The following is a 23,827-nucleotide window of genomic DNA, read 5'->3' as shown; positions in this document are numbered from 1 at the left end:
ACTTGCTCTCCGTTCCACGTTGACAAATACAGCGCTGTGCATAAGTATTCGGCACCCTATCCATATATGAGTGCCGAAGGCTTTTGGACAACACAGCAATTCCTGTAACAAACACTTAGCCGGCCAGGCAGCAAGATGAACAGATCCACTGGAAAACAAATTCCTGTTGAGTCACAGAGCAGGAGGGGTGGGCAAGACAGTGGGCATCTCTCTGGTGGGGTTGTCCGGTGACGCCGATGCTTATGGAGCTGCCCAACCCAACAGCTGTTCGAAAGTGGCCACACAAGCATTGTGGGTGTTCAGGTGGTGCACGATATGGTTGTCTTTATTAGCCATGGCACTCAGTTCAAGAGTTGTGCAGTCAGGTTACAGCTTTATAAAACTCTGGACAGGACACATAGTCTTAGAAAGGTACAGGCCCATCTAGTCTATGCTGGCCCATTTAAAATGCCTAGTTCCATCAACACTGCCCAGAAGGCAAGGTGAACCACTTGTGTAGAAAAATTTGCCAAAGAACAATCATGGTCACAGAAAGACCACGATACGACATGGAACATAATGAGTGAAGAAATGTGCTAAAAGCTTTCTTTACAACCCTATCTACCACTGACGCCACTTCGAAAGAACTGTATTTCCACATCCCTTTGCTCTACCACACTCCTCAGTGCCCTACCGTTCACTGTGTAAGACCGACCCTGGGCGGTCCTACCAAAATGCAAACACCTCGCCTTGCTCACACTCGTCTGCATTAAATTCCTTCTGCCTCTCCCAGCTAGTCCAGATCCTGCTGCAGTGTCTGATAGTCTTCCTCGCTGTCCACTATGCTTCCAAACTTGGTGTCATCCACAAATTTGTCAATCTAGTTAACCACATTATCATCCAGATTGTTGATATAGAAAACCCCTCACTATACAAGTTATCCACTGTCCTGACATTTTCCCTGGCTAGCTAGTAACGCCACTCTCCTCCTTTAATCCCTCGTGCTCTGTCGCGTCTAAAGCAACAGAACCCAGAACACTGAGCTGCCAGTCCTGCAGCCAAGTTTCACTAATGGCTACAATATCATAATTCCAGGTGTTGATCCATGCCCGAAGCTCGTCTGCCCTTCCTGCAATACTTCTCGCATTGAAATATGCAGCTCAGAACATTAGTTCCACCGTGCTCAACCTTTGATTTATGACCTTGTCTGAGGTCTTAACAACATCTCTCCACAACCTCGCCACTAATTGTTCTGGCACTCTGGTTCCCGTTCTCCTGCAACTCTTGTTTAAACCCCACTGTGCAGCACGAGCAAACCTTCCCCCTCGTACAATAGTGCCCCTCTAGTTCAGGTGTAAACCAACCCTTCTATACAGGTCTCACCTACCCTGGAAGAGAGCCCAATGATCCAAAAATATGAAGCCCTTTTTCCTGCTCCAACTCCTGAGCCATGTTAAACTGTATGATCTTCCTACGTCAGGTCTCACTGTTACGAAGCACAGTTAGCAATCCTGAGATCACAGCCCTGGAGCCCTGTCCTTTAACTTAGCACCTAACTCCCTGAACTCACTTTGCAGAACCTTGTCACTCATCCTACCTGTATCATTGGTACCTACATGGACCACAGCCTCTGGCTACTCATCCTCCCACTGAAGAATGCTGAGAACTCAATCAGAGATGTCATGGACCCTGGCACCCAGGAGGCAACATACCATCCGGGAATCTCATTCCCATCCACAGAACCTCCTTTCTGTTCCCCTAACTAACGAATTGCTTATCACCACAGCTCACCTCAGCTTCCCCCTTCCCTTCTGAGCCACAGAGTCACTCAGTGCCAGAGACCACACACTGTGACTTTCATCTGTTAGATCATCCTGACAGTATACCTGTTGTTGAGGGGTTGGCCACGGGGGTTCTCTGCACTGTCTCCTTAACCCCTTTCCCCTTCTGTCACCCAGATTCCTGAGTCCTGCAGCTTGGGTGTAACTACCTCTCTGTACGTCCTATAGATCACCCCCTCAGCCTCCCAAATGATCCAGAGTTCATCCAGTTCCAACTCCAACTCCTTCATGCTGAGTGTTGGAAGCCACAGCTGGACGCACTTCTTGTGGGTGTAGTTGTCAGACCTGAGGTCTCCCTGCCTTCCCACATCCTCGAATAACCACTCTAACACTGTTCACTCCAACAACAGCTGCTCTACTTGTCACTACCATATTCTTATTTGTTCTTGCCAATCAATTCCAATTGCTGATTGGCCACTCTTCAAACGTCAAACTGCTGCGAACCGATGCCTTATGTATTCGATTGGCAAATCTGAGTGAGCTACATCTTCTCACACTTTGAACCGCTGATTGACTACTCCTCAAACCCCAGACTGCTGCGAATCAGCGCCTTAAGACCATAGAACATAGGAGCAAATTCAGCCTTTCAATTCCGCCATTCCATCACAGCTGATCCCAGATCCCACTCAACCCCATACATCTGCCTTCTCGCCATATCCTTCGCTGCTCTGACTGATCAGGAAATGATCAACTTCCACTTTAAATATACCTACGAACCTGGCCTCCACTGCTGTCTGTGGCAGAGCATTCCACAGATTCACGACTCTCTGGCTAAAAAAAAATTCTCCTTACCTCTGTTCCAAAAGGTTGCCCCTAAAATTTGAGGCTGTGCCCTCTGGTTCTGAATACCCCCACCATACAGAACATCTTCTCCACATCCACCCTGTCTCGTCCTTTTTCGTAGGTTTCAATGAGATACACCTGTATTCTTCTAAATTCCAGTTAGCACAGGCCCAAATGCTCCTCATAAGTTAACCCCTACATTCCCAGAATCATCCTCGTGAACCTCCTCTGGACTCTCTCCAATGACAGCACATCCTTTCTGAGATATGGGGCCCAAAACTGTTGACAATACTCAAGTGCAGCCTGACTAGTGTCTTATAAAGCCTCAGCATTACCTCCTTGTTTTTATATTCTATTCCCCTTGAAATAAATGCCAACATTGCATTAGCCTTCTTTATCACAGACTCAACCTGTAAATTAACCTTCTGGGAGTCTTGCACGAGGACTCCCAAGTCCCTCTGTACCTCTGATGTTTGATCCTTCTCCCCATTTAGATAACATTCCACACTGTTGTTCCTTTTACCAAAATACATTATCATACATTTCCCCAACACTGAATTCCATCTGCCACTTTTTTGCCCATTCTTCCAATTTGTCCAAGTCCAAGCAATCGCTTTGCTTCTTCAGCACTACCTACTCCTCCACCTATCTTTGTATAATTCACAAACTCTGCCACAAAGCCATCAATTCCATTAGCAGCAGACCCAATACTGACCCAAGGAACACCACGAGTCACTGGCAGCCGACCAGAAAAGGGCTCCTTTATTCCCACTCGCTGCCTCCTGCCTGTCAGCCATTCCTCCATCCATGCCAGTATCTTTCCTGTAACGCCATGGGATTTTATCTTGTTAAGCAGCCTCATGTGTGTTACCTTCAAATGTCTTCTGAAAATCCAAGTAAACGACATCCACTGCCTCTCCTCTGTTCGCCCTGCTTGTTAATTTCTCTAAGAACTCTAACAAATTTGTCAGGCAAGATTTTCCTTCACAGAAACTATGCTGACATTGACTTATTTTATCTTTAGTCTCCAAGTACCTCGAAACCTCTGTAGACCCCAACACATTCCCAACCACTGAGGTTAGGCTTACTGGCCTATAATTTCCTCTCTTTTGCTTTCTTCCCTCCTTAAAGAGTGGAGTGACATTTGCAATCTACCAGCCCTCCGGGACCATATCTTGTGATTCTTGATTTTTTACGAAAGAGAATCTCTTTGCAAACTTCTCCATTTTTGATAAATTGTACATATGCCATTAGCAATGCCTTGTTGTCTCACAGTTGACACACCCAGCTGTATCCCAAATTCTGTTTCTGTAGCTCTGTGTGTAGTTGATATTCAATGTCTTCACTCATCTCATCAATACGACAAGCTACGGAGTTATTGCTTGGAGGAATTGATTTTAAAACACAGTATCCATTTTGTGAATGGTGGTAAGCATTTCTGATACTGTGGGCATTATTAATCTTTCACCAATTGTATGAGATTTTCCACACTTTGCTATCATTTTTGAAATGTTATAAGAAGCAATGAAACCACTATCAGGGTCATTTTTAGCTGTCTCGGAACCCTTTTCAAATGCTTCTTTCATCTTCATGGAGCGTCGCTGATCTGATGGGAACGGAATAAAACGGTACTCCGGGTATGTAACAATGTATTAACGCACTTTCTTTATGTGGCGTCACTGATCTGACGGGAACACAATAAAACCATACACCGGGTGTGTAACAATGTACTGACGCACTTTCCATAGTTGCCGTTTTTTTTAAAATCGGGATTAGAATTCAAGGCTTCACTGCCTTTCAGGCTCATAGAGATCCCGCCATACGTATTTATCCATCATTAATGGGGCTAAATTAAAAGGAGAAATGAACACAAACTGGGAATGCCTATGGGATGTTGGCCACTGCAGCAAGTTGACACGGATGGAACGATGGTAGAAATACGCAAAGGAATGGCGAGGTGAAGATGAAGACGATCACAACAGCAAAATTTATGTAGACAGGGATTCAGATTGGAATCTGAATGTTAGTCGGGATAGAGCTCGTGTTCGGCAAGCTACCTTTATACTAGCAACACACATCAAAGTTGCTGGTGAACGCAGCAGGCCAGGCAGCATCTCTAGGAAGAGGTTAAGTCGACGTTTCAGGCAGAGACCCTTCGTCAGGACAGCAACTTTGATGTGTGTTGCTTGAATTTCCAGCATCTGCAGAATTCCTCGTGTGTACCTTTATACTATTTCAGTTAGCATGATTGACCAATGGTGTAAGGTCTCATAATCCCCAGCGATGTTCCTCTACTGCATATACGAAGCAGAGGTCGCTCTGAACAGTTCAAGAGGAATCCTCGGGGTCCGCTTGTTCACTGATTGGTTCTATTTCACCACCCGCAGAGCTATGGTTCTTCCTGTGTTTCAGCGCCTTATCCTTCTTCCTGGAAGTGCCCGCTCTATTAACGGTCGGTCAGGTCTGCTGCCTCAAGTCGGAATGCCATTTACCACCGCCTCCCCCCAAAGAATCTTGAACACCCCCCATGATTTCTATTTCCCTGCTGGGATTCACTGCTCTAACACTTCCCTTATACATAAATCTCCATTCTTCTCTCAGCCATATGTCTAACTAAGAGTCTCTTCAATAAAGTATCTGCCTCTTCCAGCAACCCCTGCAGCACAATTTAAAGCTTCCACCGTTCTGCGTGTTAAAAAACTTACCTCTGACATCCCCTGCACTTTCCTCCAATTATCTAAAAATTACGCCCCTAGTATTAGCCATTGCCACCCCGAGAAAAATCTCTGGCTGTCCACTCGATCTCTGCCTCTTATCATCTTGTACACCTCTATCAAGTCACCTCTCACCCTCCTTTGCTCCAAAGAGGAAAGCCCAAGCTCGCCCAACATATCTTCATAGGACACGCTCTCTAATCCAGCCAGCATCCTGGTAAATCTCCTCTGCACCCTCGCTAAAGTGTTCATATCCTTCCTATAATGATGCGACCAGAACTGAACACAATACTCCACGTGTGGTCCAGCCAGAGTTTTACAGTGCTGCAACATTACCTCAATTCTCCAACCTTGAACCCAATCCTCCAACCAATGAAGGAAACTATACCATATCTCTGGAATTAGGTGGCCAGGTCTGAACACAAAACTCCAAATAACTCAAACTATTCCATGCTTTCTCTAAATCTGTTAGTTGTGCTGTTTATTTTGCATATTATACATAACAAGTTTACACAGATTTCTGTGAGCTTAAGCTCGTCCTCATCGTGTACTGTGCTACTATTGCAAAAAGCTCATTTCCCTGGAACTTCTTGTGTGACCCCTGGAAACACAGTTGAGGGAATAATGAAGGTGATGGGTGGATGGCAGTAAGCAGTAATCACAGATCCCAGGAAATTTCAGCGGGGGGAGGGGGGAGGGGGGAAGAGCAGTGAACGGGATAGGTTCTGGATTGAGAATTCTGGCTTCCCCATTCCGCTCCCGTACCCACACCATCCCATCCCATATCCTGTTCCTCATGCCTCCCTCTCACCCCAACCCTGCCCTCCCCATCCAGTATCCCACACCTGCCCATCACCCCCACCAACCCCCTCTCCCCCGCTCCTGTCGCTGCCAACCTGTCCCCCATTGTTCTCCGTCCGGAACTGGTACTGGATACTGTGGTCTCCGAATCCTGCCTGTTGTACACTGGCGATCGCCACGGCCGTCTGCTCGTCTGGGTTTCCACTGTCTCCTGGGGAGCGGGAGAGAGAGGGAGGGGAGGGAGACACAGCACCCCCACCCCCGGTCTCACATTACCAAGCAGTCTCACTTCAGCACAAATCCTGTGGGTCACCAGGGAGCCCAGGGGAAATTTCTTCACTTAGAGGGTGTTGTGAGTGTGGAACGAGCTGCCAGTGGAACTGGTGGATGCGGGTTCAATTGTAATACTTTGGACAGGTACAAAGGTGGGGATGTATGGAGAGATATGATCCAGTATAGGTTCTTGGAACCAGGCAGACTGGGCCAGCATGGACTAGATGGGCCAAAGTTCCCATTTCACTACTATCGTGCTCTATAACTCAGACAGTTCTGCCATGGACATCTCTCCTACAGTGAGAGGACTGATGCTTGGAGTACGGGGAGGGAGCTGAGTGAGGGTCTGGCTTGATGAAAGGGGGAGGCGGTCAGGGCTAGAGCTGCACAGTGGGGTTTAAACCGGGGTTACAGGGGACTGAGAACCAGAGTGCCAGAACGGTTAGTGGAGAGGTTGTGTAGACATTTGTTGGTTAGACCTCAAACAAAGTAAGGAACCAGAAGGTTGAACATGGTGAGACTAGTGTTCTGAGCCGCTTACATTTCAATGCAAGAAGTATTGTAGGATAGGAAGATCAAAACCTGGAATTATGACATTGCAGGAGGGGCAGGACTGGCAGCTCCATATTCCAGGCTCCCGTTGTTCTAGACTTGACAGAGCGAGAGGGACTAAAGGGGGAGAGGTGGTGTTACTAGTCTGGGAAAATGTCATGGCAGGACAGACCGGAGAATTCGTCTAGTGAGGCATATTGGGTGGAACTGAAAAATAAGAAAAGTACGACCACATTAATGGAGCTATATTACAGACCACCTAACAGTCCTAGGGATTTAGAGGAATAAATTTGAAGAAAGATGGCAGATTGTACAAGCAACATAAGGTCATTATGGTCGGTGATTTTAACTTTCCACATATAAACTGATCAGAAAGGCAGACTCTACTATAGGAGTCAAACTGGACACACTGGAGGCTGTGACCTACAGAAAATCCTGGCAATTCTGGACAGTGTTCCTCACCCTCTGAATGCCACCTTGGCTAAACAGAGGAGTGCTTTTAGTAACAGACAACAGCGCTGCTCAGGACGAAGGGTCTTGGCCCGAAACGTCATCTGTACCTCTTCCTAGAGATGCTGCCTGGCCTGCTGTGTTCACCAGCAACTTCGATGTGTGTTGCTTGAATTTCCAGCATCTGCAGAATTCCTCGTGTTTTGGTCTGTGGGTTGAGATTCTAAATTGGAGAAAGGCCAAGTTTGATGGTATCAGAAAGGATCTGGCAAGTGTGGATTGGGACAGGATGTTTTCTGTCAAAGATGTACTTGGAAAGTAGGAGGCCTTAAAAAGTGAAATTTTGAGAGTATAAAGGCTTTATGTGCCTGTCAGAATAAAAGGTAAAGATAACAAGTGTAGGGAACCTTGGTTTTCAAGAAACATTTAAGAGAAAATAGGAGGTGCATAGCAGGTATAGGCAGGTAGGAACAAATGAGGTACTTATGGAGTATAAGAAATGCAAGAGAACACTTGAGAAAGAGATCAGGACTAAAAGGCACTAGGTTGCCCTAGTAGACAAGGTGAAGGAGAATTCTTAAGAGCAAAAGGATTGCAAGGGACAGAATTGGTCCTCTGGAAGATCAGAATGGTAATCCATGTGTGGAGCCAAAAGACATGGGAGCGATCTTATATACAGGTGTCCCCCGCTTTTCGAACGTTTGCTTTACGAAACCTCGCTGTTACGAAAGACCTACATTAGTCACCTGTTTTCGCTAACAGAAGGTGTTTTCACTGTTACGAAAAAAGGCAGCGCGTGCCCTGAGCAGCCAAGCTCCTTCCCCGGAACTGTATTCTAGCCGGCATTGCTTAGACACGTGCCTGTGAGCAGCCGTTTGCAAGATGAGTTCTAAGATATCGGAAAAGCCTAAAAGAGCTCGTAAGGGTGTTACACTTAGCGTAAAACTAGACGTAATTAAGCGTTTTGATTGTGGTGAACTAAGTAAGGACAACGTGAGTTTGGCTTGTGGAAGCTGACAAAGATGATGTTGAAGAGGTTTTGGCATTCCATGACCAAGAACTGATAGATGACGAGCTGATGCAATTGGAAGAGGAAAGGATAACAATCGAAACCAAATGCAGTAGCGAACGGACCGAAAGTGAAGTCATGCAGGAACTGAATGTGAAGCAACTGCGTGAGATTTTCACTGCAATTGACAACAATGATTGCAGAAAAGTACGACTTTTAATTTTGAAAGGGTACGTCAGTTTAGGGTATATTTGCAAGATGGTTTGAGTGCTTACAAAGAACTGTATGATAGAAAAATGCATGAGGCTAAGCAGTCAAGCATATTGTCATTTTTCAAGCCTTCCACATCAGCCACAGCAGACGATGAACCTCGACCTTCGACATCGAGGCAGGCAGACATAGAAGAAGATGACCTGCCTGCCCTGATGGAAACAGACGACAATGAGATGACACTCTAGTGTCCCACCACCCCAACCCCCGGGCCACGGACCGATACATTGCCGCGGAGAATGCAGCGATAGCCGGGACGCACCCAGCACATCTTTAAGAAAAAAAGCCGAAATAAACAAGCTAATTAATTAGGAGCCGCCTGGCACATAAATGTCGGCCCAGATCAGAGGCCATTGCCGTCGCCTCTGATCTGGGCTGGCATTTATTGCCGGGCGGCATCTAATTAATTAGCTTGTTTATTTCGGCTTTTTTTCTTAAAGATGTGCTGGGTGCATCCCGGCTATCACTGCATTCTTCGCAGATCGGTATCAGTCAGCGGCCTGGAGGTTGGGGACCACTGCACCACCCCAACCTCCAACATCATCAGTGTGCTCGGTGCTGTCTTCCCGATTCCAGTAAGTGATACTACACTGTACATACATTATTTCTATTTTATATAGGCTGTGTATTTTTATGCGTTATTTGGTATGATTTGGCAGCTTCATAGCTTAAAGGTTACTACTATATGTTTTTACTATATGTTACTATTATTTTAGGTTTTATGTGTTATTTGGCATGATTTGGTAGGTTATTTTTTGGATCTGCGAACACTCACAAATTTTTCCCATATATATAAATGGTAATTGCTTCGGATGGCGGGGGAAACCTATAATTTATTTTGTATCTGTATTTACTCAGGAGATAGACACAAAGTCTATAGAAGTGAGGCAAAGCAACATTGAGATAATGGACCACATACATATTACAGAGGAGGAGGTCCTACAGCAAATTAGGGTGGATAAATCCCCAGGGCCTGACAATATGCTTCCTTAGACCCTGTGGGAGGCAAGTGCAGAAATTGCCAGGGCCCTATCTGAGATATTTGAATCATCTGAGCAACAGGTGAGATACCAGAGGATTGGATGATAGCCAAAGGTGTTCCGTTTTTTAAGGAAGACTCGAAAATAAACCAGGAATTATAGGATATTGAATCTGCTACTAGTAGTGGGAAGATTATTGGAAAGTATTCTGAGGGACCAGATATATAAACATTTGGATAGACAAAGATTGATTAAGGATCGTCAGCATGGCTTTGTGCATGGTAGGTCATGTCTAACCAAACTTATAGAGATTTTTGAGAAAGTAATCAGGAAAGCAGATGAAGGCAAGGCAGTGGATATTGTTTACATGGACTTTAGCAAGGCATTTGACAAGGCCCCACATGGGAGGTTGGGCAAGAAGGTTCAGTCAGCTGGCATTGAAGGTGAGGTAAATTGGATTAGGTACTGGCTTTGTGGGAGAAGCCAGGGAGTGGTAGTAGATGGTTGCCTCTCTGACTGGAGGCCTGTCACTAGTGGTGTGCCACAGAAATCAGTGCTGAGTCCTTTGTTATTTGTCATCTGTATCAAAGATCTAGATGATGATGGGGTTAAATGGATCAGCAAATTTGCAAACATTGCAGAAGATCTGGACCAGCTAGAAAAATGGGCTGAAAAATGGCAGATGGAATTTAATGCAGAGAAATGAGGTGTTGTGCTTCGGTAGGACCAACCAGCATAGGTATCACACAGTGAAGAGCAGGGCACTGAGGTGTGCAGTGAAGTAAAGGGATCTGGAAATACAGGTCTGTAATTCATTGAAAGTGGCGTCACAGGTAGATAGGGTCGTAAAGAAAGTTTTTGCCGCACTGGCCTTCATAAATCAAAGTATTGAGTACAAGAGATGGGATGTTTTGTTGAAATTGTTTAAGACGTTGGTGAAGCCGGATTTGGAGAATTGTGTGAAGTTTTGGCACCTACCTACAGGAAAGACATAAATTTTGACCTGAGTTATATGGAAAGGTTAGGACTTCATTCCTTGGAACGTAGAAGATTGCGAGATCTGATAGAGCTATACAGAATTATGAGATGTATTGATAGAACCATAGAACATTGCAGCACAGAAACAGGCCTTTTGACCCTTCTTGGCTGTGCCGAACCATTTTTCTACCTAGTCCCACTGACCTGCATCTGGACCATATCCCTCCATACACCTCTCATCCATCTACCTGTCCAAGTTTTTCTTAAATGTTAAAAGTGAGCCCGCATTTACCACTTCATCTGGCAGCTCATTCCACACTCCCACCACTCTCTGTGTGAAGAAGACCCTCCTAACATTCCCTTTAAACTTTTCCCCCTTCACCCTTAACCCATGTTCTCTGGTTTTTTTCTCCCCTAGCCTCAGTGGAAAAAGCCTGCTTGCATTCACTCTATCTATACCCATCATAATTTTATATACCTCTATCAAATCTCCCCTCATTCTTCTACGCTCCAGGGAATAAAGACCTAACTTATTCAACCTTTCTCTGTAACTCAGTTTCTCAAGTCCTGGCAACATCCTTGTAAACCTTCTCTGCACTCTTTCAACTTTATTAATATCCTTCCTGCAATTTGGTGACCAAAACTGCACACAATACTCCAGGTTCAGCCTCACCAATGCCTTATACAACCTCATCATAACATTCCAACTCTTATACTCAATACTTTGATGTATAAAGGCCAATGTACCAAAAGCTCTCTTTATGACCCTATCTACCTGTGACACCACTTTTAGTGAATTTTGTATCTGTTTTCCCAAAAGCCTCTGTTCTACGCACTCCTTAATGCCCTACCATTTACCTTGTATGTTCGACCTGAATTTGTCCTTCCAAAGTGCAATACCTCACACTTGTCTGTATTAAGCTCCATCTGCCATTTTTCAGCCCATTTTTCCAGCTGGTCCAAATCCCTCTGCAGGCTCTGAAAACCTTCCTCACTGTCTACTACATCTCCAATCTTTGTATCATCAGCAAATTTGCTGATCCAATTTACCACATTATCATCCAGATCATTGATATAGATGACAAATAACAATGGACCCAGCACTGATCCCTGTGGCACACCACTAGTCACAGGTCTCCACTCGGAGAAGCAATTCTCTACCACCACTCTCTGGCTTCTTCCATCGAGCCAATGTCTAATCCAATTTACCACCCCTCCATGTATACCTAGCGACTGAATCTTCCTAACTGACCTAACTGTTTCTATCACAATTTAGCCTACCTGTTTCAACCGCCTAACTTTCAATATTGAATTGCAGTGTTTGATTGAATTGCTATTAAGTAAATTAAGCTGTTAAATAAATGGTTGTAAACTATTTCAATTTATGTAAAGTACTGCTCTAAATAGCTTGGAAATTATTATTTAATTGCAGGAGGTAACCCTGTTTTGTTAGACCTGCTACTGTGTCAGTGTAGACGAAGGCCGCTTCTTCTTTAATGATGTCAGCACTTCTAGGGGTCAGTTCAGAAGTCTGCTTTATTGAACTACAAACGTTTGTAAAAAGCTCGTAGATGTAAATACTTAAATCTTCACAGAAATGTTGCAGCACATCCAATTTTTTTTAAGACCCATAAAGAACAATAACGACTGATTAAATAGTTGAAACATTCCCCCCCACCCCATTCCCCACTCCCCACTCTAACATTAAACTCTTCTCACATGCCTATTATTTCCCCCCCGGGTTCCCTTCTCCTTCCCTTTCTCCTGTGGTCTGCTCTCCTCTCCTATCAGATTCTTTCCTCTCCAGTCCTTGACCTTTCCCACCCACCTGGCTTCACCTATCACCTTCCCCTCCCTCACCATTATATTCTGGTGCCTCCCCCCCTTCCTCCTCTGTGCTGAAGAAGGGCCTCAGCCTGAAAAGTCAACCGCCTATTGACAGGGTAAGTGCAGGCAGGATTTTTCCACTGAGGTTGTGTGGGACTACAACCACTAGAGGTCATGGGTTAAGGGTAAATGGTGAAAAGTTTGAGGGGAAACTTCTTCACTCAGAGGGCCGTGAGGGTGTGGAACGAGCTACCAGCACAAGTGGTGCATGTGAACTCAATTTCACTGTTCAAGCAAAGTTTGGATAGGTACATGGATGGTAGGGAATGGAGGGCTACGGTCCTGGTGCAGGTCGATGAGAATAGGCAGTTTAAATGGTTCAGCACAAACTAGATAGACCAAAGGGCCTGTTCCTGCGTTATACTGTCCTGTATTGTGAGTTCCACATCAGGCCAGAAGGATCGAGCAGTTCTTGTGCCAGAATCATAGTCAGTCAGTGAGAGGGAGGGGAATGACATTTTGGTCTTCATCCATGAGGGTGGGAGTTTAAAAATAGGGATGTCTGATTCCAGCCATACCAGGCGTCGCTAAGGTCTCACATAGAGCACAGGACTCTGGGACCCCCCAACTGAAGGAAGAATAGGCCTGGAACTAGGGACAGTCCTGGAAAGATTCATCGTATTCACCTTTGTGGGGTGGGGGGGGGGGTGTTCCATCATCAGGAGTTGGGCGCGGGTCCAGTGGGGTTACTAAGACATCTCAGACGCTGAGGGGACAAACTAGGGGGGATATAGAAATGCCTCCCAAGTGGGAGAATCTCCATCGAGGGGACAGATGTACAGTATTGTGGTAGGCCATTTAAAAATGAAAGGGGGGGGGCTTGGGAATTCACTGTACTGGGGGATGATGAGGAAAGCAGCATTGTGGGGATTAAAGAGGGAGAGGATCAATGTCTGACAGATTTTGGAGGAATTGAGGGAGATGGGAGAGGAGAGGATTACAGAGTCAGGCAGGAGCGTAGTGAGACAGAGGAGGAGGAGGAGGAGGACACCTAGATGATAGGGCAAAATGGCAGTCAGGGGGATAAGTTAAAGTGTACAGGGGGCCAAAATGAAAAAGGGTGATGTGTGCGGGACTGAAGGTGGTGTATTTGAATATACGCAGTACACAGAATAACCCAGATGATCTTGTAGCGCAGCTAGACAATGGAAATGACATTGTGCGCATCACTGAGTCGCGGATGAAAGAAGATCATAGTTGGGAGTTTAACACCCAAGGATATAGATTGTACTGAAAGACAGGCAGGGAGTCAGAGGGGGTGGGGTGGCTCTGTTGGTAAAAACCGGAATCTAATCCTTAGAAAGAGGTGGCATAGGATCAGAAGATGTAGAATCCTTATGGATAGAGATAAGAAAATGCAAGGGTAAAAAGACCCGAGAGTTATATGGAGACCTCGGAACAGCAGCTTGAAAGTACAATGGGAGATAGAAAAGGCATGGAAAAGGGGCAATGTTATGATAGTCCTGGGGGATTTCAATAGGCAGGTAGATTGGGAAAATGAGGTTGTGCTGGATCCCAAGAGAGGGAGTGTGTAGAATGCCTATGTGATGACTTTTTAGAGTAGATTGCGGTTGAGCTCACTAGAGAAAAGGCAATTCTGGTTTGGGTGTTGTGTACTGAACTGGATTTGATCAGGGAGCTTAAAGTAAAGGAACCATTAGGAGACAATGATCATAATGTGATAGAACTCACCCTGTAGTTTGAGAAGGAGAAGCTAAAATTATATGTAACAGTATTACAGCAGAGTAAAGGGAATTACAGAGGCATGAGAGAGGAGCTGGCCAAATTTGATTAGAACGAGACACTTCTTCTAACGATGATGGTAGAACACCAATGGCTGTGTTTCTTGGGAAATTCAAAAGGCACAGGGAAGATACATCCCAAAGGACTAAGTATTCTGAAGGGAGGATGAGGCAATCATGGCTGACAAGGGAAGTTAAAGACAGCCCAGAGGCTCAGTTGAGGGCATATAATAAATGGGATTGGGAAGCTTTTAAAAATCAACAAAAGGCAACTAAAAAGTCATAAAAAGAGAAAAGATGAAATATGAAGTTAAGTTATTGATAATATAAAAGAGGACATATTTCTTTAATATACATTAGGAGTTAAAGAGAGATGAGATTAGACATCAGACTGCTGGAAAAAGACACTGGACAGGTAGTAATGGGGAAAAAGAAATGAAGGACGAACTTATTAAGTATTTTGCGTCAGTCTTCACTGTGGAGGACACAAGCAGAATGCCAGAGATGCAAGTGCTGGGGGCAGAAATGAGTGTTGTTGCTATTACTAACGAGAAAGTGCTTGGGAAGCTGAAAGGTCTGAGGTAAATAAGTTACCTGGACCAGATGGTTTATACCCCAGGGTTACAAAAGAGGTAGCTGAAGAGATTATAGAGGCATTACTAATGACCTTTCAAGAATCATTAGATTTTAGAATGGTTCTAGAGGACTGGAAAATTACAAGTGCCACTCCACTCTTTAAGAAGGGAGGGAGGCAAAAGAAAAAATTATAGACCAGTTCGTCTGACCTCAGTAGTTGGGAAGATGCTGGAGTTTTTGGGTACTTAGAGGCACATGATAAAATAAGTCAAAGTTAGCATGCATTTTTCAAGCAGAAATCTTGCCTGACAGATCTGTTGGAAATCTTTGAGGAAATAACAAGCAAGATAGACAGAGATCGGGAGCACTCAGACCAAAGATGAAGGGGAAAAGGAAGAAAAAGATAACAAAGTTGTTTGCTCCATTAAGGATAAACAGAGAGTTGGAGGTGGAAAGTTTCTTAAGTGCATCTATTTTAATGCTAGGCGCATTGGAAGAAAGGTGGATGAGCTTAGAGAATGGATTGATACCTGGAAATATGATGTTGTAGCTATTAGTGAAACGTGGCTGCAGAAGGGGTGTGGTTGGCAACTAAATATTTCTGGATTTTGTTGTTTCAGGTATGAAAGAATAGGAGGGGCAAGAGGGGTATTGTTGCATTGCCTGTCAGAGAAAATATAACAGCGGTGCTCTGGCAGGATAGATTAGTGGACTCGTCTAGGGAGGCTATTTGGGTGGAATTGAGGAATAGGAAAGGTGTTATAGGGGTATATTATAGACCACCTAATGGGGACCGAGAACTGGAGGAGCAAATTTGTAAGGAGATAGCAGATATTTGTAGTAAGCACAAGGTTGTGATTGTGGGAGATCTTAATTTTCTACACATAGACTGGGAAGCCCATTCTGTAAAAGGACTGGATGGTTTGGAGTTTGTCAAATGTGTGCAAGATAGTTTTTTGGAGCAATACATAGAGGTACCAACTAGAGAAGGGGCAGTGTTGGATCTCCTGTTAGGGAATGAGATAGGTCAGGTGACGGAGGTATGTGTTGGGGAGCACTTCAGGTCCACTGATCACAATACCATTAGTTTCAATATAATTATGGAGAAGGATAGGACTCGATTTTTGATTGGAGAAAGGCTAACTTTGAAGAGATGCGAAAGGATTTAGAAGGAGTGGATTGGGACAATTTGTTTCATGGGAAGGATGTAATAGAGAAATGGAGGTCATTTAAAGGTGAAATTTTGAGGGTACAGGATCCTTATGTTCCTGATAGGTTGAAAGGAAAGGTTAAAAGTTTGAGAGAGCCATGGTTTTCGAGGGATATTGGAAACTTGGTTCGGAAAAAGAGAGGGATCTTCAATAAATATAGGCAGCTTGGAGTTAATGAGGTGCTCGAGGAATATAAAGAATGTAAAGAGAATCTTAAGAAAGAAATTATTAAAGCTAAAAGAAGATACGAGGCTGCTTTGGCAAGTAAGGTGAAAATAAATCCAAAGGGTTTCTACAGTTATGTTAATAGTAAAAGGAGAGTGAGAGATAAAATTGGTCCCCTAGAGAATCAGAGTGGACGGCTATGTGTGGAGCCAAAAGAGATGAGGGAGATTTTGTACAATTCCTTTTCTTCGGTATTCACTAAGGAGAAGGATATTGAACTGTGTAAGGTAAAGGAAACAAGAAGGGTAGTTATGGAAAGTATGACAATTAAAGAAGAGGAAGTACTGGCACTTTTAAGGAATATAAAAGTGGTAAGTCCCCGGGTCCGGACAGGATATTCCCTAGGACCTTGAGGGAAGTTAGTGTGGAAATAGCAGGGGCTCTGGCAGAAATATTTCAAATGTCATTAGAAACGGGGATGGTGAAGGAGGATTGGCGTATTGCCCATGTGGTTCCATTGTTTAAAAAGGATTCTAAGAGTAAACCTAGCAATTATCGGCCTGAGAGTTTGACGTCAGTGGTGGGTAAATTGATGGAAAGTATTCTTAGAAATAGTATATATAATTATCTGGATAGACAGTGTCTGATTAGGAACAGTCAACATGGATTCGTGCGTGGAAGGTCATGTTTGACAAATCTCACTGAATTTTTTGATGAGGTTACTAAGAAAGTTGATGAGGGTAAAGCGGTGGATATTGTTTATATGGACTTCAGTAAGGCCTTTGACAAGGTTCCACATGGAAGGTTAGTTAGGAAGGTTCAATCGTCAGGCATTAATATTGAAGGAGTAAAATGGATTCAGCAGTGGCTGGATAGGAGACGCCAGAGAGTAGTGGTGCATAACTGTGTGTCAGATTGGAGGACGGTGTGTAGCGGTGTGCCTCGGGGATCTGTACTGGGTCCAATGTTGTTTGTCATATACATTACTGATCTGGGTGATGGGGTGGTAAATTGGATTAGTAAGTATGCAGATGATACTAAGATAGGTGGCGTTGTGGGTAATGAAGTAGGTTTTCAAAGCTTGCAGAGATTTAGGCTAGTTAGAAGAGTGGGCTGAAAGATGGCAGATGGAGTTTAATGCTGAAAAATGTGAGGCGCTACATTTTGGTAGGACTAATCAAAATAGGACATACATGGTAAATGGTAGGGCATTGAAGAATGCTGTAGAACAGAGGGATCTAGGAATAATGGTGCATGGTTCCCTGAAGGTGGAATCTCATGTGAATAGGGTGGTGAAGAAAGCTTTTGGTATGCTGGCCTTTATTAATCAGAGCATTGAGTATAGGAGTTGGGATGCAATGTTGAAATTGTATAAGGCATTGGTAAGGCCAAATTTGGAGTATTGTGTACAGTTCTGGTCACCGAATTGAAGGAAAGATGTCAAATAAAATTGAGAGAGTACAGAGGAGGTTTACTAAAATGTTGCCTGGGTTTCATCTCCTAAGTTACAGAGAAAGGTTGAACAAGTTAGGTCTTTATTCTTTGGAGCGTAGAAGGTTGAGGGGGGACTTGATAGAGGTGTTTAAAGTTATGAGGGGGATAGATAGAGTTGACGTGGATAGGCTTTTTCCATTGAGAGTGGGGGAGATTGAAACAAGAGGACATGAGTTGAGAGTTAAGGGCAAAAGTTTAGGGGTAACGAGGGGGAACTTCTTTACTCAGAGAGTGGTAGCTGTGTGGAATGAGCTTCCAGTAGAAGTGGTTGAGGCAGGTTCGATGTTGTCGTTAAAAGTTAAATTGAATAGATATATGGACAAGAAAGGAATGGAAGGTTATGGGCTGAGTGCAGGCTGGTGGGACTAGGTGAGAGTAAGAGTTCGGCAAGGACTAGAAGGGCAGAGTTGGCCTGTTTCCATGCTGTAATTGTTATACGGTTATAGACAAAGAAGAGTCAGTGGACGCTGTGTATTTGGATTTTCAGAAGACATTTGACAAGATGCCTCACATGAAACTGCTAAACAAGGTAAGACCCGATGGTATTATAGGAAAGATACTAGCATTGACTGATTGGCACAAGGCAAAGAGTGGGGATAAAGGGGGCCATTTCTGGTTGGCTGCCGGTGAATAGTGATGTTCCACAAGGGTCGGTGTTGGGACCGCTTCTTTTCATGTTATATGTCAATGATTTGGATGAAGGAATTGATGGCTTTGTGGCCAGGTTTGCAGACGATATGAAGGTAGGTGGAGTGCCAGGTAGTGTTGAGGAAGCAGGTATCTACAGAGGGACTTACGACGACTTGGGGCGGGGGGGGGGATGGGGAAAGTAGTGCCAGATGGAATACAGTGTCGGGAAATGCCTTTGGCCTAAGGAATAAAGGTGTGGACTATTTTCTAAACCGGGAGAAAATTCAAAAACTAGAGGTGCAAAGGGACTTGGGAGTCCTTGTGCAAGCTTCCCTCAAGGTTAACTTGCAAGTTGAGTTGGTGGTAAGGAAGGCAAATGCAAAGTTAGCCTTAATTTCAAAAGGACTAGAATATAAAAGCAAGGATGTAATGCTGAAGCTTTATAAGGCATTGGTCAGACTGCACGGTGTATTGTAAGAGGTTTTGGGCCCTTTATCTAAGAAAAGATTTGCTGGCAGCGGAGAGAATCCAGAGACTGAAGGGGTTAACGTATGAGGCACATTCGATGTCTCTGAGTCGGAACTCGCTGGAGCTTGGAGTTCAGAAGAAATCTCACTGAAACATGGAGTATTGAAAAGCCTGGATAGAGTAGGTGTGGAGAGGATGGTTCATTTTGTGGGGGAGTCCAGGACCACAGGGCACAGCCTCAGAACAGAGAGATGTCCTTTTAGGACAGAGATGAGGTGGAATTTCTTTAGGCAGGGGGTGGTCAAACTCTGGAATTCATTGCCACAGATGTCTGTGCAGACAGTCATTGAGTATATTTAATGCGGAGGTTGACAGTTCTTTATTAATAAGGGCATCAAACGTTACGGGGAGAAGGCATGAGAATGGAGTTGAGAGGGACAGTAAACCAGCCACAATGGCCCCGTCTTATGCAGTGTCAGGGCCAGGGGAAGGGGATGGTAACATAGCCACTCACCTTCCTGGAGCTGTACACTCTCGTCTGTGTCTTGACCTTTATCGTGGCTACAGGAGAGCAAAGAGAGAGGGGTCAGAATCTGGAGTTGGAGAGGGAGGTGGCTCCCTCCTCGCCGCCCCTCCCACAGTGCTCCCTCCTCGCCGCCTCCCTCACGTGGTGATCTCTCCTCGCCGCCCCTCCCACAGTGCTCCCTCCTCGCCGCCTCCCTCACGTGGTGATCTCTCCTCGCTGCCCCCTCCCACAGTGCTCCCTCCTCGCCGCCTCCCTCACGTGGTGATCTCTCCTCGCCGCCCCCTCCCACAGTGCTCCCTCCTCGCTGCCCCCTTCACATGGCGCTCCCTCCTTACCACCTCCCTCATGCGCGCTCTTTTCTCGCTGCCGCTCATATGTCTGCACCGTGTCCGACAGAGGGAAAGGATTAGCAATTACCTCACTCCAAAACCACACCCCCCGACTGTCCAGAATCAGCCCTAACACCACTGACGTGGGATGGCGGTCTGAAAACAGGATGGAGAAAGCTGGGATTGTGCACATTGGCTGAAAAATTAGCAGAAGGAGTGTCCCCCCCAACCATTTCCAACCACCCCTGCCCCGTCTGGAGTTGACAGCCCCCTCAGGAAGGGAGTGGGTCTGCTGGAGGAAACGGGAGTCCCCAGGGGAAACCCATAGGATCACAGGGATACACACAGACCCTGACCCTCACTGGTGGGATGGGTTCCACACACCTTTACTGCCATAAGACAAAGGAGCAGAATGAGGCCATTTGGTCCATCAAGACTGCTCTCCCATTCCATAATGGCTGACTTATTACCCCTCTCAACCTCATTCTCCTGCTCCCTGCCCTTGACACCCCAACTAATCAAGCACCTATTCAAAAGCCCTTCAATGGTGGACGGGTCACACACAATGAGCCTCATTGGGGATTGAACTGGGGCCTCTGGGGCTGAGAGGCAGCTGCCAGCTGCACGACCCCTGAGCCAGAGGTCCCCAGGGACATTAACCTCCTGCGTTTACTTACTCCTACCACACTACGGATCAGAGGGGACATTCCCTCAGGTTGGCGATCTCAAAGTAGATCGATTGCTCAGGGTGTTGTGTGTATCAGAGTCAGGAAGTCACGTTGCAGCTGTAGAACACTTTGGTCGAGCCACACTTGAAGTATCATGTCCAGTTCTGAACACCCTGTTACAGGAGTGATGTGGAGACTGTGGAGAGGGTGCAGAACAGGTTCTCCAGCTTCTGCCTGGATTAGAAGGTATGAGCTAGAAGAAAAGGCTGGACAAACTCCAGGTTGTTATTACTGGAGTGGCGGAGACTGAGGAGAAACCCGGGGGGGGGGGGGGAAGTTCTCTTTTTGTTTTTTTTTAAATACAGAGATTGGTGGATATCTCTAATGTGCTGCGGGATGGAGTGGTGGTGAGAGCAGATATGATAGAGGTGTTTGACAGGCTGGCAGACAGACACATGAATGTTTAGGGAATGGAGGGATATGCACATTGTGTAGACAGAGGCGATTAAGTGTGCCAGACACACACATGAATGTGTGGGAAATGAAGGGATTTGGATATTGTGTAGACAGGGGGGATTCGTGTGTTAGACACACACATGAATGTGTGGGGAATGGAGGGATATGGACATTGTGTAGACAGAGGGGATTCGTGTGTTAGACACACACATGCTTGTCTAGAGAATGGAGGGACATGGACATTGTGTAGACAGAGGATTAGTCTGTTAGACACACAGGTGAATGTGTGGGGAATGGGGGGATATGGACATTGTGTAGATGGGGGGGGATTAGTGTGTTAGACACATGAATGTGTGGGGAATGGAGGTTGTAGACACTGTGTAGACAGAGGAGATCAGTGTGTCAGACACGTGAATGTGGGGAATGGAGGTTGTAGACACTGTGTAGAGTAGTAGGGTTAGCATCCTGGGAAAGGGGGCCTGTCCCTGTACTGTATAGCTCAAATTCCAGGGAGCAGAACTTTGGGGGGGGGGGGGGGGCGTGGCCACCCCCTTCAGAATGGCTTTGGGATTATTTTCTTCTTCCCGAATCGCTCACACTCCCTGAGTGAGCGGTGGGGCCAAGGAAGGGAGGGAGCAGCTGTGTCACTGCCCTCGACACCATTCCCAGCTCTGCTGCTGTGTGTGCAGAGTCTGCATGAACGCCCTGCAACCACAACTTTCCCTGAGCATTCTCCCCTCCCCCTCCCCCTCCCCGGGACCCCCCATCCCAATGACTCTGTGGGGGTCAGTTCTCCATCTCCCCCCTGGTACCCCCTATCCCAATGACTGTGTGGGGGTCAGTTCTCCCCCCCCTGGACCCCCTATCCCAATGACTATGTGGGGGTCAGTTCTCCCACCCACCCCCTGGACCCCCAATCCCAATGACTGTGTGGGGGTCAGTTCTCCCACCCACCCCCAGGACCCCCTATCCCAATGACTGTGTGGGGGTCAGTTCTCCCCCCTCAGGACCCCCTATCCCAATGACTGTGTGGGGGGTCGGGTGAGAGGAATGGCGAGGAGGCTGTGTCACTGCCAGATGATCCACACTATCACAGGGCACAGAACGGTCAGTCACCACACGCCTCCCCTCCCCTCCCCACCCACTGCTGGACAGGGAAAGGCCAGTCAGCCACTCTCAGCCCATCCCATAGCCAGAGTTGACTCTGGGAATGGGACAGCTTTGGGCATATCTCACCCTCCACTCTCCTGCTCACAGCCCTCATTTCGGGACCCCAACCAGTCTTCCCTCCCCCCTACACCTGTACAACTGGCACGGGTATGAGAATCACCGGGACCCCAACACCCAATGCACCCACTCATGTACCACTCTTCCTGCATATCTGTGGGAGAGTGTGTGCTGGGAATCACCGGGACCCCAACACCCAATGCACCCGCTCATGTCCCAATCTTCCCGCATATCTGCCGGAGAGAGGAGGTGTGCTGGGAATCACCGGGACATCAAAACCCAATGCACCCGCTCATATAGCACTCTTCCTGCATATCTACCAGAGGGAGGGTGTGCTGGAAATCACCGCGACCCCAACACCGACCCCCTCCTCGTCTCTCCGCAGCGTATCTAGGGGTATGGAAACCACGCGGACCCCAACACCAAATGCACTCCGTACAGGACACACCCTCTCTGCTCCTGCATCTATAACCCATCTGGAGTCGCGGAAATCACAGCCTGAAGGTCCCCAACAGACAATATATCCATCCCACCCAGGACAAACCCTGTCCAGTCCTTTATTCAACCGGGTTTGCAGGAATCTCCAGAAAGAGAGTCCCATCGGACCCCAACTTCCAATGTAACCCGTCCTACGCAACTCCCTTCCCTCATATACAAGCTTTTACCCCACCCACCCACAACCCCTCCCGGAGCTAGGAAAGGCTAGGGGCAAAGACACGCACACACACAATCCCAATTTACTCCTCCGGCTCACGGCAAAACAACTTTTCTTTCTTTTGTTTGCATAGGGTCCAGTAAGCAAAGGGTAAGGTGTCATAAAAAAAGAACCCTTTGACAACTCGTAAGAAACTCTAAAACCCCTCGTATTTGCCCCTTTTCAGAAGAGCACCTGCTCTGCGTCTTCCATCCCGACAGTCTCATTACTCCTTGCAAAACTAACACACACACACACCCAGTGCGGATTTGCTAGCCTCCCCCCTTCCAACTGGCCGGAGTTTGCAACCTCTCCCCCTGCTCTCCCACCCCGTCGGCGAGGAAGTGAATTCAGCCCCAGAACAAAACTGTCCGAATGCGCCGCCTTCGCCAATCCCTCCCCGGCTCATCGTGGCGTTACTCTGCAGTTCCTTTTATTTTTCTTTGCAAAATCCGGCTTTTTGCATTCGCCTTTCCCCTCTTGCAATCTCGCTCTTTTTTTCCCCTAAAATAAAAGGAGGAGGCCCTGAGACCTCTATTCTATTTAGTTTTGGGCGGTCGCCGCCGCCGGCGCCGCTTGTGTTTTGCAGAGGGAGCCGCGCACTCACCTCGTATCTAAGGCTTGGTCTAATATATCCATGTGGCCAGCGAAAGCTGCTAAATTTCGAATTTCGGAGTAGATTTGATCACGGGGCCAAACAACAGGGTCATGTGAGATCCCAAAATGGACACGTGAGAAGAGCCAGCGACGGGTCTGTCTCCTTCCCCCCAGCCCAGGCCGCCGAGGTGGGGAGGGAGCACCGCCGACTCCTCCGCAGCCCGGGCCGGTGCAACACCCGGCGCGGATTCACCGGATTGCGCACTGCCACTCGCTCTGCGCTCTCTCTCGCCCTTTTCCCGTTTGCATGACAATTTTAACTTCTGATTTATTACCAAACATCAGCGTTATTCCCCGTAAACATTTCCACGTATTGGGAATTTGCTGTGGTGTGTTGGTCAGAGAGTGACAGGGGAATGAGAATCAGAATTAAAATGTTACCCCCCCCACCCCCGGAAATGTTTGGCATCCTGGTGTCACAGCATTTTAATTCCCATTCCCACATGTACCAAGATGAGGCCACCCAC

The 23,827-nt window shown here is 46.5% G+C and overlaps 1 protein-coding gene across 2 annotated transcripts in view; it reads right to left on the bottom strand.

Annotated features, from left to right (window-relative positions):
* usf2 (upstream transcription factor 2, c-fos interacting) overlaps positions 1-23,560 on the bottom strand; it is an 87,244-nt gene extending 63,684 nt beyond the window's left edge. The window contains exons 1-3 of one of the 2 annotated variants that reach the window (XM_072250741.1): positions 23,311-23,560; positions 19,318-19,364; positions 6,214-6,329 (exon numbers count right to left, since the gene is read on the bottom strand). In XM_072250741.1, the coding sequence (XP_072106842.1) occupies positions 6,214-6,329; positions 19,318-19,364; positions 23,311-23,342 (195 nt within the window). In that variant the 5' untranslated portion in view covers positions 23,343-23,560. The remainder of the gene's footprint in view (positions 1-6,213; positions 6,330-19,317; positions 19,365-23,310) is intronic. The other variant, XM_072250740.1, reaches the window with a different exon arrangement.
* Positions 23,561-23,827: the final 267 nt, after the last annotated feature.

The sequence above is a fragment of the Mobula birostris genome, unplaced genomic scaffold, assembly GCF_030028105.1.
Source record: "Mobula birostris isolate sMobBir1 unplaced genomic scaffold, sMobBir1.hap1 scaffold_594, whole genome shotgun sequence".
Taxonomy (NCBI): Eukaryota; Metazoa; Chordata; class Chondrichthyes; order Myliobatiformes; family Myliobatidae; genus Mobula; species Mobula birostris.
This window is presented reverse-complemented; position numbering and strand designations above follow the sequence as displayed.